Genomic DNA, 11818 nt, shown 5'->3' with positions numbered 1-11818 from the left:
CCCTGCTGCTGCTGCTCGCTGAACGGCAATCGTCGTTGCCGTCATTTACTGCTGCTGCTGCCGCCGCTGGCTGCTAATCGTTGCCGTCGCCCCTGCTGCTGCTGCTGCCGCCGGGCTGACAGTCGTTGCCGTCGCGCCTGCTGCTGCTGCTGCCGCCGCTGGGCTGCAATCGTTGCCGTCGCCCTCCTGCTGCTGCTGCCGCTGGCTAGCATATCGTTGCCGTCGCTGCTCTGCTGCCGCTGGAGCTGACGTCGTTGCCGTCCTTTGCTGCTGCCGCCGCTGGGCCTGCTAATCGTTGCCGTCGCCCTGCTGCTGCTGCTGCCGCTGGGCTGTACATCGTTGCAGTCGCGTCCTGCTGCTGCCGCCGCTGGAACAGCAGTCGTTGCCGTCGGCCCTGCTGCTGCTTTGCTGCTGCGCTGGGGCAGCGTCGTTGCTGTGATCACGTGCTGCTGCTGCCGCTGGACTGCTGTCGTTCGCCGTCGCCCTGCTGCTGCTGCCGCTGCGGCTGCTGCGGTTGCCGTCGCCCCTGCTGCCGCCGCCGACAAACTTGCTATCGTTGCCATCGCCCTGCTCTGCTGCCGCCGCTGGGCTGCTGTCGTTGCCGTCGCCCTGCTGCTGCCGCTAGGCTGCTGTCGATTGCCGTCGCCCTGCTGCTGCCATGAGCTGCTGTCGTTGCCGATCGCCACTGCTGCTGCTGCCGCTGAGCTGCTTTGTATCGTTGGCCGTCACTCTGCTGCTGCTGCCGCTGGGCTGCTGTCGTTGCCAAGTCGCCCTGCTGCTGCTGCTGCCGCCGCTGGGCTGTTATCGTTGCCGTCGCCCTGCTGCTGCTGCTGCCGCTGGGCTGCTGTCGTTGCGCAATCGCCCGTGCTGCTGCTGCCGCCGCTGGGCTGCTGTCGTTGCCAAGTCGCCCTGCTGCTGCTGCTGGATGCTGTCGTTGCTGCCACTCGCTGCTGCTGCCGCTGGGCTGCTGTCGTTGCCGTCGCCCTGCTGCTGCTGCTGCCGCTGGGCTGCTGTCGTTTGCCGCATCGCCCTGCTGCCGCTGGAGCTGGCTGTCGTTGCCGTCGCCCTGCTGCTGCTCGCTGCTGCTGCCGCCGCTGGGCTGCATGTCGTTGCTGTGAGTCAGTGCTGCTGCTGCCGCTGAGGCTGCTGCGTTGCCGTCGCCCTGCTGCTGCTGCCGCTGGGCTGCTGCGGTTGCCGATCGCCCTGCTGCTGCTGCCGCTGGGCTAGCTGTCGTTTCCGTCGCCCCTGCTGCCGCCTGGGCTGCTGTCGTTGCCGTCGCCTCTGCTGCTGCTGCCGCTGGGCTGCTATCGTTTGTCATCGCCCTGCTGCTGCCGCCGCTGGGCTGCTGTCGTTGCCGTCGCCCCTGCTGCTGCCGCTGAGCTGCTGTCGTTGCCATCGCCCTGCTGCTGCTGCCGCTGGGCTGGCTCAGTTGCCGTCGCCCTCTGCTGCTGCTGCCGCTGGGCTGCTGTCGTTGCCGTCGCCCTGCTGCCGCCGCTGGGCTGCTGTCGTTGCCGTCGCCTGCTGCTGCTGCTGCTGCTGCTGCCGCCGCTGGGCTGCTGTCGTTGCTGTGTCGTCGCTGCTGCTGCCGCTGGGCTGCTGTCGTTGCCGTCGCCCTGCTGCTGCTGCTGCTGGGCTGCTGACGTTGCCGTCGCTGCTGCTGCTGCCGCTGAGCTGCTATCGTTCTGCGTCGCCCTGCTGCCGCTGGGCTGCTGTCGTTGCCGTCGCCCTGCTGCTGCTGCTGCCGCTGGGCTGCTATCGTTGCCAGTCGCCCCTGCTGCTGCTGCCGCTGGGCTGCTATCGTTGCCGTCGCCGCCTGCTGCTGCCGCTGGGCTGCATCGTTGCCGTCGCCCTGCTGCTGCTGCCGCTGGGCTGCTGTCGTTGCCGTCGCCTGCTGCTGCTGCTGCTGGGCTGCTATCGTTGCCGTCGCCCTGCTGCTGCTGCCGCTGGGCTGCTGTCGTTGCCGTCGCCCTGCTGCTGCTGCTGCCGCTGGGCTGCTGTCGTTGCCGTCGCCCTGCTGCTGCTGCTGCTGCCGCTGGGCTGTTGTCGTTGCCGTCGCCCTGCTGCTGCTGCTGCCGCTGGGCTGGCTGTCGTTGCCGAAATCGCCCTGCTGCTGCTGCCGCCGCTGGGCTGCTGTCGTTGCCGTCGCCCTGCTGCTGCTGCTGGATGCTGTCGTTGCCGTCGCCCCTGCTGCTGCCTGCCGCTGGGCTGGCTATCGTTGCCGTCGCCCTGCTGCTGCTGCTGCCGCTGGGCTGCTGTCGTTGCCGTCGCCTCTGCTGCCGCTGGAGCTGGTCTCGTTGCCGTCGCCCTGCTGCTGCTGCTGCTGCTGCTGCCGCCGCTGGGCTGCTGTCGTTGCTGTCAGTCGCCCCTGCTGCTGCTGCCGCTGGGCTGCTGGTTGCCGTCGCATCTGCTTGCCGCTGGCCCTGCTGCTGCTTTGCCGTCGCTCTGCTGCGTTTGCCGCTGGGCTGCTGTCGTTTCCGTCGCTTGATGCTGCCACTGGGCTCGTTTGCCGTCGCCCTGCTGCTGCTGCTGCCGCTGGGCTGCTGTCGTTGCCGTCGCCCTGCTGCTGCTGCCCGCTGGGCTGCTCGTCGTTGCCGTCGCCCCTGCTGCTGCTGCTGGGCCGCTTTAATCGTTTGCCGCCCCTGCTGCTGCTGCCGCTGAACTGCTGTCGTTGCCGTCGCTGCTGCTGCTGCTGCTGCCGCTGGGCTGGGCGTCGTTTCCGTCGCGCCTGCTGCCGCCGCCACTGTCGTTGCCGTCGCCCTGCTGCTGCTGTCGCCGCTGGGCGTGCTGTCGTTGCCGTCGCCCCTGCTGCCGCTGCTGCTGTCGTTGCCCGCCCCTGCTGCTGCCGTTGCTGCTGTCGTCCGTCGTCCCTGCTGCTGCCGCTGGGCTGCTGTCGTTGCCGTCACCCTGCTGCTGCCGCTGGGCTGCGTCGTTGCCGTCGCTGCTGCTGCTGTGGGCTGCTATCGTTGCCGTCGCTACTGCTGCTGCTGCCGCTGGGCTGTTGTCGTTGCCGTCGCACCCTGCTGCTGCTGCCGCCGCTGGGCTGCTGTCGTTGCCGTCGCCCTGCTGCTGCTGCTGCCGCCAGGGTGCTGTCGTTGCCGTCGCTGCTGCTGCTGCCGCTGGGCTGCTGTCGTTGCCGCGCCGCTGCTGCTGCTGGATGTATCGTTGCCGTCGCCCTGCTGCTGCTGCGCCGCTGGGCTGCTGTCGTTGCCGTCGCCCTGCTGCTGCTGCTGCTGCCGCTGGGCTGCTGTCGTTGCCAGTCGCCCCTGCTGCTGCTGCCGCCGCTGGGCTGCTGTCGTTGCCGTCGCCCCTGCTGCTGCTGCTGGGCTGCTGTCGTTGCCGTCGCCCTGCTGCTGCCGCCGCTGGGCTGCAATCGTTGCCGTCGCCCTGCTGCTGCTGCTGCCGCTGGGCTGCTATCGTTGTGCCGTCGCCCCTGCTGCCGCCGCATGGGCTGGCTGTCGTTGCCGTCGCCCTGCTGCTGCTGCTGCTGCTGCTGCCGCCGCTGAGCTGCTGTCGTTGCTGTGATCAGCTGCTGCTGCTGCCGCTGAGGCTGCTGTCGGTTGCCGTCGCTCTGCTGCTGCTGCCGCTGGGCTGCTGTCGTTGCCGTCGCCCTGCTGCTGCTGCCGCTGGGCTGCTGTCGTTTCCGTCGCCCTGCTGCCGCTGGGCTGCTGTCGTTGCCGTCGCCCCTGCTGCTGCTGCCGCCGCTGGGCTGCTGTCGTTGCCGTCGCCCTGCTGCTGCCGCCGCTGGGCTGCTGTCGTTGCCAGTCGCCCCTGCTGCTGCTGCTGGGGCTTTATCGTTGCCAGTCGCCCCTGCTGCTGCCGCCGCTGGGCTGGCGTCGTTGCCGTCGCCCTGCTGCTGCTGCTGCCGCTGGAGCAGCTATCGTTGCCGTCGCTCTCTGCCGCCGCTGGGCTGTTTAATCGTTGCCGTCGCCCTGCTGCTGCTGCTGCTGCTGCTGCCGCCGCTGGGCTGCAATCGTTGCTGTCAGTCCAGTGCTGCTGCTGCCGCTGGGCTGCGTCGGTTGCCGTCGCCCTGCTGCTGCTGCCGCTGGGCTGCTGTCGTTGCCATCGCCCTGCTGCTGCTGCCGCTGGGCTGCTGTCGTTGCCGTCGCCCCTGCTGCCGCCTGGGCTGCTGTCGTTGCCGTCGCCCTCTGCTGCTGCTGCCGCTAGGCTGCTGTCGTTGCCATCGCCCTGCTGCTGCTGCCGCTGGGCTGTATCGTTTGCCGTCGCCCTGCTGCTGCTGCTGCTGGGCTGCGTTGCCGTCGCTGCTGCTGCTGCTGCTGGGCTGCTGTCGTTGCCGTCGCCCTGCTGCTGCTGGCTGGGCTGCTGTCGTTGCCGTCGCCCTGCTGCTGCTGCTGCCGCTGCTGCTGTCGTTTCCGTCGGCTGTTGCTGTTTGGCGCTGGGCTGCGTCGTTGCCGTCGATGCTGCTGCTGCTGTCGGCTGGCTGCGGTTGCCGTCGCCCTGCTGCCGCTGGGCTGGCTGTCGTTGCCGTCGTCCTGCTGCTGCCGCTGGGCTGCTGTCGTTGCAGGTCGCCCTGCTGCTGCTGCCGCCCCTGGGCTGTATCGTTTGCCGTCGCCCTGCTGCTGCTGCTGCCGCCGCCCTGGGCTGCTATCGTTGCCGTCGCCCTGCTGCTGCTGCTGCCGCTGGGCTGTTGTCGTTGCCGTCACCCTGCTGCTGCTGCCACCGCTGGGCTGCTGTCGTTGCCGTCGCCCCTGCTGCTGCCGCCCTGGTGCTGTCGTTGCACCGTCGCCCTGCTGCTGCCAGGGCTGTATCGTTGCCGTCGCCTTTCCTGCTGCCGCTGGGTGCTGTCGTTGCCATCGCCCTGCTGCTGCTGCCGCTGGGCTGCTGTCGTTGCCGTCGCCCTGCTGCTGCTGCCGCTGGGCTGCTGTCGTTGCCGTCGCCCTGCTGCCGCTGCCCGGCTGTATCGTTGCCGTCGCCCTGCTGCCGCTGGGCTGCTGTCGTTGCCGCCGCCCTGCTGCTGCTGCTGCGTTGGGCTGTATCGTGCCGCCGCTGGGTGGCAATCGTTTGCGCCCCCTGCTGCCGCTGAAGGCTGGCTGTCGTTGCCGTCGCCCTGCTGCTGCCGCTGGGCTGCTGTCGTTTTGCCGTCGCCCCTGCTGCTACTGCTGCCGCTGGGCTGTTAACATCGTTGCCGTCGCCCCTCACTGCTACTGCTGCCGCTGGGCTGCTGTCGTTGCCGTTGCCGCTGCTGCTGCCGCTGGGCTGCTGTCGTTGCCGTCGCCCCCTGCTGCTGCTGCTGCTGCCGTCTTTGGGCTGCTGTCGTTGCCATGGGCCCTGCCATCGTCTGCTGCCTGCCGCTGGGCTGCGTCGTTGCCGTCGCCCTGCTGCTGCTGCCGCTGGGCTGTATCGTTGCCGTCGCCCTGCTGCTGCTGCTGTGCTGTCGTTGCGCCCCTGCTGGGCTGCTGTCGTTGCCGTGACCCCTGCTGCTGCTGCCGCTGGGCTGCTGTCGTTGCCGTCAGCCCTGCTGCTGCTGCCGCTCTGGGCTGCAATCGTTGCCGTTGCCCATGCTGCTGCGCTGGGCTCTTCAATCGTTGCCGTCGCCCTGCTGCTGCTGCCGCTGGGTGTAGCTGTCGTTGCCGTCGCGGCCCCTGCTGCTGCTGCTGCTGGAGCAACGTCGTTGCCGTCGCCCTGCTGCTGCTGCTGCTGCTGCCGTCACTGGCTGCGCTGTCGTTTGCCGTCGCCCTGCTGCTGCTGCCCGCTGGGCTGTAATCGTTGCCGTCGCCCTGCTGCTTTCGCTGCTGCCGCTGGAACAATCGTTGCCAAATCGCCCCTGCTGCCGCCGCTGATTAATCGTTGCCGTTGCCCTGCTGCCGCTGGGCTGCTTTATCGTTTGCCGTCGCAATCGTTGTATGGTGTTAACTGCCGCCGCTGGGCTGGGTGCCTCGCCCCGCTGCTGCCGCTCTGCTGTCGTTGCAATCGTCCTGCTGCTGCCGCTGGGCTGGCTGTCGTTGCCGTCGCCCTGCTGCTGCTGCCGCTGCTGCGTTCGCCCTCGTCCTGCTGCTGCCGCTGGGCTGTCGTTTGCCGTCGCCCTGCTGCTGCCCGCTGGGCTGCCGTTGCTGGGCTGCTGTCGTTGCGTGTCGTTGCCGTCGTGCTGCCGCTGGGCTGCTATCGTTGCCAAATCCCGAAGCCCTGCTGCTGCTGCTGCCGCTGGGCTGTTGTCGTTGCCAAGTCTGCCTGCTGCTGCTGCCGCCGCTGGGCTGCGCAATCGTTGCAGGTGGCCTGCTGCTGCTGCTGGAGGTGGCTGTCGTTGCCGTCGCCCCTCTGCTGCTCTGCCGCTGGGCAGCTGTCGTTTGCCAAATCTGCCCTGCTGCTTAACTATGAGTTGGCTGATGATCGTTTGCGTCGCTCGCTGCTGCTGCCGGTGCTGAACAGCTTGTCGTTGCCAAATCGCCCTGCTGCTGCTGCTGCCGCTAGACCGGCAATCGTTGCCAAATCGCCTGCACTGCTGCTGCTGCCGCTGGGCTGCTGTCGTTGCCGTCGCCCTGCTGCTGCTGCCGCCGCTGGAGCAGCTATCGTTGCCGTCGCCCTGCTGCTGCTGCTGGGTGGCTGTCGTTGCCGTCGCCTGCTGCTGCCGCCGCTGGACGGCTGTCGTTGCCGATCGCCTCTGCTGCTGCTGCTGCCGCTGGGCTGCTATCGTTGCCAGTCGCTCCTGCTGCCGCCGCTGGGCTGCATCGTTGCCGTCGCCCCTGCTGCTGCTGCTGCTGCTGCTGCCAGCTGGGCTGTATCGTTGCTGTCGTCAGTGCTGCTGCTGCCGCTGGAGCTGCTGCGGTTGCCGTCGCCCTGCTGCTGCTGCCGCTGGGCTGCTGTCGTTTGCCGTAGTCGCGCCTGCTGCCGCTGGGCTGCTGTCGTTGCCAGATCGCCCTGCTGCTGCTGCCGCTGGAGCTGCTGTCGTTGCCGTCGCTCTGCTGCTGCTGCCGCTGGGCTGCTGTCGTTGCCGTCGCCTGCTGCTGCTGCCGCTGGGCTGCTGTCGTTGCCAGTCGCCCTGCTGCTGCTGCTGCCGCTGGGCTGCTGTCGTTGCCGTCGCCCTGCTGCCGCCGCTGGAGCTGCTGTCGTTGCCGTCGCCCTGCTGCTGCTGCTGCTGCTGCTGCCGCCGCTGGGCTGCTATCGTTGCTATGATCAGTGCTGCTGCTGCCGCTGGGCTGCTGCGGTTGCCGTCGCCCTGCTGCTGCCGCTGGCTGCGCTGCTGCGTTGCCGTCGCCCTGCTGCTGCTGCCGCTGGGCTGCTATCGTTTGCCGTCGCCCTGCTGCTCGCTGGGCTGCTATCGTTGCCGTCGCCCCTGCTGCTGCCGCTGGGCTGCTGATCGTTGCCGTCGCCCTGCTGCTGCTGCCGCCTGGAGCTGCTGTCGTTGCCGATCGCCCTGCTGCTGCTGCTGCTGGGCAGCTGTCGTTGCCGTCGCCCTGCTGCTGCTGCTGCCGCTGGGCTGCTGTCGTTGCCGAATCGCCTGCTGCTGCTGCTGCCGCTGGAGCTGCTATCGTTGCCGTCGCCCTGCTGCTGCTGCTGCCACTGGGCTGCTGTCAGTTGCCGATCAGCTGGGGCTGCTGCTGCTGTCGCCGCTGAGACTGCTATCGTTGCCGTCGCCCCTGCTGCTGCTGCTGCCGCTGGGCAACTATCGTTGCCAGTCGCCCTCTGCTGCTGCCGCTGGGGCTGCTATCGTTGCCATCGTCCTGCTGCTGCCGCTGGGCTGGCTATCGTTGCGGATCGCCCTGCTGCTGCTGCCGCTGGGCTGCTGTCGTTGCCAGTCGCCCTGCTGCTGCTGCTGCCGCTGGGCTGCTGCATCGTTGCCGTCGCCCTCGCTGCTGCTGCCGCTGGGCTGTTTGTCGTTGCCAAGTCGTCCTGCTGCTGCTGCCGCTGGAGCTGCAGTCGTTGCCATCGCCCTACTGCTGCTGCCGCTGAGTAGCAATCGTTGCCGTCGCCCCTGCTGCTGCTGCCGCTGGGCTGGCTGTCGTTGCCGTCGCCCTGCTGCTGCTGCCGCTGGGCTGCTATCGTTGCCATCGCCCTGCTGCTGCCGCTGAGGCTGGCTATCGTTGCCGATCGCCCTGCTGCTGCTGCCGCTGGAGCTGCTATCGTTGCCGATCGCCCTGCTGCTGCTGCTGCTGCCGCTGGGCTGTATCGTTGCCGTCGCTGCTGCTGCTGCCGCTGGGCTAACAATCGTTGCCGTCGCCCTGCTGCCGCTGGGCTGACTGTCGTTGCCGTCGTCAATGCTGCCGCCGCTGAACGGCAATCGTTGGCAGATCCGCTCTACTGCTGCTGCTGCTGCCGCTGGGCTGCTATCGTTGCCGTCGCCCTGCTGCTGCTGCTGCTGGGCTGCTGTCGTTGCCGTCGTCTGCTGCTGCTGCCGCTGGGCTGTGTCGTTGCCATGGCCCTGCTGCTGCTGCCGCTGGGCTGCTGTCGTTGCCGTCGCCCTGCTGCTGCCGCTGGGCTGCTGTCGTTGCCATCGCCCTGCTGCTGCTGCCGCTGGGCTGCGTCGTTGCCGTCGCCCTGCTGCTGCTGCTGCCGCTGGTCTGCTCGTGCCAAATCGCCCTCGCTGCTGCTGCCGCCGCTGGGCTGCTGTCGTTGCCGTCGCCCTGCTGCTGCTGCTGCTGCTGCTGTCGTTGGCCGCTCTGCTGTCGTTTGCTGCTCGGTACTGCTGCTGCCGCCGTTGGGCTGCTGTCTTGCTCGCTGCTGCTGCGCCGCTGGGCGACAATCGTTGCCCATCGCCCCTCGCTGCTGCTGCTAAAGGTGGGCTGTCGTTGCCGTCGCGCTGCTGCTGCTGCCGCTGGGCTGCTGTCGTTGCCGTCGCCCTGCTGCTGCTGCTGCCGCTGGGCTGGCTCGTTCGTTAAATCGCCCTGCTGCTGCTGCTGCCGCTGAACGCTCGTCGCCGTCGCTGCTGCTGCTGCTGCTGGGCTGGCAATCGCCGCGCCCTGCTGCTGCTGCTGCCATGTCGTTCGTTGCCGTCGCCCTCTGCTGCCGCCGCCCTGGGCTGTATCGTTGCGTGCCCTGCTGCTGGCTGCTGGTCTACCTTTGTCGTTGCCGTCGCCCTGCTGCTGCTGCCGCTGGGCTGCCGCCGCTGAACGGCATCGTTGCCAAATCGCCCTCTGCTGCTGCTGCCGCCCTGGGCTGTGATCGTTTGCCGTCCGCCCTGCTGCCGCCGCTGGGCTGTATCGTTTGCCGTCGCCCTGCTGCTGCGCTGCTGGTTGCTGCTGCCGCCGCTGGGCGCTGTCGTTGCTATGGTGTGCTGCTGCTGCCGCCTGGGCTGCTGCGGTTGCCGTCGCCTGCTCTGCTGCCGCTGAGCTGCTGTGTTGCCGTCGCCCCTGCTGCTGCTGCCGCTGGGCTGGCTGTCGTTGCCGTCGCCACGCTGCTGCTACTGCCACTAAGAAGCTGTATCGTTGCCGTCGCCCCTGCTGCTGCTGCCACTAGGCTGCTGTCGTTTAAAGTCGCCCTGCTGCTGCTGCCGCTGGAGCTGCTGTCTACGTCGTTGCCAGATCGCCCTGCTGCTGCTGCCGCTGGGCTGCTATCGTTGCCGTCGCCCTGCTGCTGCTGCCGCTAGGGCTGCTGTCGTTGCCGTCGCCCTGCTGCTGCTGCCGCTGGGCTGCTGTCGTTGCCGATCGCCCTGCTGCTGCTGCTGCGCTGGACTGCTGTCGTTGCCGTCGCCCCTGCTGCCGCTGGCTGGCTGTCTGCTGCTGTGCCGCTGAGGCTGCTGTCGTTGCCGTCGCTCCGCTGCTGCTCGCCGCTGGGCTGCTGTCGGTTGCCAGTCGCCCTGCTGCTGCTCGCTGGAAGCTGCTGTCGGTTGCCGTCAGCCCTGCTGCTTCGCTGCCCGCTGGAGCTGCTGTCGTTGCCGTCGCCCTGCTGCTGCTGCCGCCTGGGCTGCTGTCGTTGCCATCGCCCATACCGCTGCTGCTGCCGCTGGGCTGCTATCGTTGCCGTCGTCCCTGCTGCTGCTAGCCATGCGTTTCGCTGCTCGCTGGCAAGTCTGCTGCCCTGCTGCTGCTGCCTGGGCAGCTGTCGTTGCCATGTCGTCCGCCTGCTACTGCTGCTGCCGCTGGGCTGACATGTCGTTGCCGTCGCCTCTCGCTGCTGCTGTGCACGCTGAGCAATGTTATCGTCCTGTTGCTGCTGCTGCCGCTGGAGGCTGCTGTCGTTGCCGTCAGCCATTGCTGCTGCTGCTATCGCCGCTGAACGGCAATCGTTGCCGTCGCCCTGCTGCTGCCGCTGGGACTGCTGTCGTTGCCGTCGTCCTGCTGCTGCCGCTGAACGGCTGATCGTTGCGGATCGCCCTGCTGCTGCTGCCGCTGGGCTGCTGTCGTTGCCGTCGCCCTGCTGCTGCTGCTGCCGTCACTGAACGGCAATCGTTGCCGTCGCCCTGCTGCTGCTGCTGCCGCTGAGGCTGGTAGTCGTTGCCAAGTCGCCCTGCTGCTGCTGCCGCTGGGCGACTGTCGTTTGCCGTCGCCTCGCTGCTGCCGCCCTGGGCTGCTGTCGTTGCCGATCGCCCTGCTGCTGCCGCTGGGTACTTTGTCGTTGCCAGTCGCCCTGCTGCTGCCGCCCTGGTCTTTATCAGTTGCCAGATCGCCCCTGCTGCTGCTGCCGCCTGGACGGCAATCGTTGCCAAATCGCCCTGCTGCTGCTGCTGCCGCTGGAGCAGCGATCGTTTGCACAAGTCCGCCCTGCTGCGCGCTGGTACGCTGTCGTTGCGCGATCGCCCTGCTGCCGCTGAACGGCTGTCGTTGCCAAGTCGCCCCTGCTGCCGCTGGGCTGACTGTCGTTGCCGTCGCCCTGCTGCCAGCTGACAGCGTCGTTGCCAAGTCGTCAGTGCTGCCGCCAGCTGGGCTGTATCGTTTGTAAGTCGCCCTCTGCTGCTGCTGCCGCCTGGGCTGGCCGTCGTTGCCGTCGCCCTGCTGCTGCTGCTGCTGCCGCTGGGCTAACAATCGTTGCCGTTGCCATGCTGCTGCTGCCGCTGAACGGCAACGTCGTTTGCCGTCCCTGCTGCTGCTGCTGCTGCACGCTGGACGACGATCGTTGCCATGACCCTGCTGCTCTGCCATGAGCTGGGCTGACGTCGTTGCCAAGTCGCCCTGCTGCTGCTGCCGCTGGGCGGCAATCGTTGCCGTCGCCCTGCTGCTGCTGCTGCTGCTGCCCAGCTGGGCTGTCTGTCGTTGCCGTGACCCCTCGCTGCTGCTGCCGCTGGGCTAGCAGTCGTTGCCATATGGCCCTGCTGCTGCTGCCGCTGGGCAACAGTCGTTGCCGTTGCCCGTGCTGCTGCTGCCACTGAGACATGTCGTTGCCGTGCTCGCCCTGCTGCTGCTGCCGGACGGCAATCGTTGCCGTCGCTCCTGCTGCTGCTGCTGGGCTGCGTCGTTGCGAATCGCCCTGCTGCTGCTGCTGCTAACTGCCGTCGCTCAGGTAGCTATCGTTGCCATGGCCCTGCTGCTGCTGCCGCCGCTGGGCTGTGTCGTTGCCGTCGCCCTGCTGCTGCTGCCGCTGGACGGCTGTCGTTTCCGTCTGCCCTGCTGCTGCCGCCGCTGGGCTGTATCGTTGCCGTTGCCCTGCTGTCGCTGAACAACGTCGTTGCCAAGTCGCCCTGCTGCTGCTGCCGCCGCTGGGCAGCTAGTCGTTGCCAGTCGCTCTCTTTGCTGCTGCTGCCGCCCTGGGCTGGCAGTCGTTGCCGTCGCCCCTGCTGCTGCTGCTGCTGCTGCTGCCGCCGCCTGAGCTGCTGTCGTTGCCGTCGCGTGCTGCTGCTGCTGCCGCTGGGCTGCTATCGTTGCCAATCACCCTACTGCCGCCGCTAGGCTGCTATCGTTGCCCAATCACCCCTGCCACCCTGCTGCCTGTT

General features: G+C 68.6%; 1 protein-coding gene across 1 annotated transcript; it reads right to left on the bottom strand.

Moving 5' to 3' along the window:
• Nucleotides 1-3522: 3522 nt before the first annotated feature.
• Nucleotides 3523-10143, bottom strand: LOC135566368 (PHD finger protein rhinoceros-like). Its single transcript, XM_065014102.1, has 7 exons — nucleotides 9574-10143; nucleotides 8290-9326; nucleotides 7629-8222; nucleotides 7037-7217; nucleotides 5548-6742; nucleotides 4613-5495; nucleotides 3523-4546 (listed from the first exon to the last, which is right to left on the bottom strand). Exons 1-7 carry the CDS (start codon nucleotides 10141-10143, stop codon nucleotides 3523-3525), a joined length of 5484 nt encoding a protein of 1827 aa, XP_064870174.1.
• Between the last annotated feature and the right edge of the window lie 1675 nt (nucleotides 10144-11818).

Source organism: Oncorhynchus nerka, unplaced genomic scaffold (genome assembly GCF_034236695.1).
Source record: "Oncorhynchus nerka isolate Pitt River unplaced genomic scaffold, Oner_Uvic_2.0 unplaced_scaffold_5458, whole genome shotgun sequence".
Lineage (NCBI taxonomy): Eukaryota > Metazoa > Chordata > Actinopteri > Salmoniformes > Salmonidae > Oncorhynchus > Oncorhynchus nerka.
The sequence above is the reverse complement of the archived record's forward strand: the minus strand, read 5'-3'. Positions and strand labels throughout refer to the sequence as shown.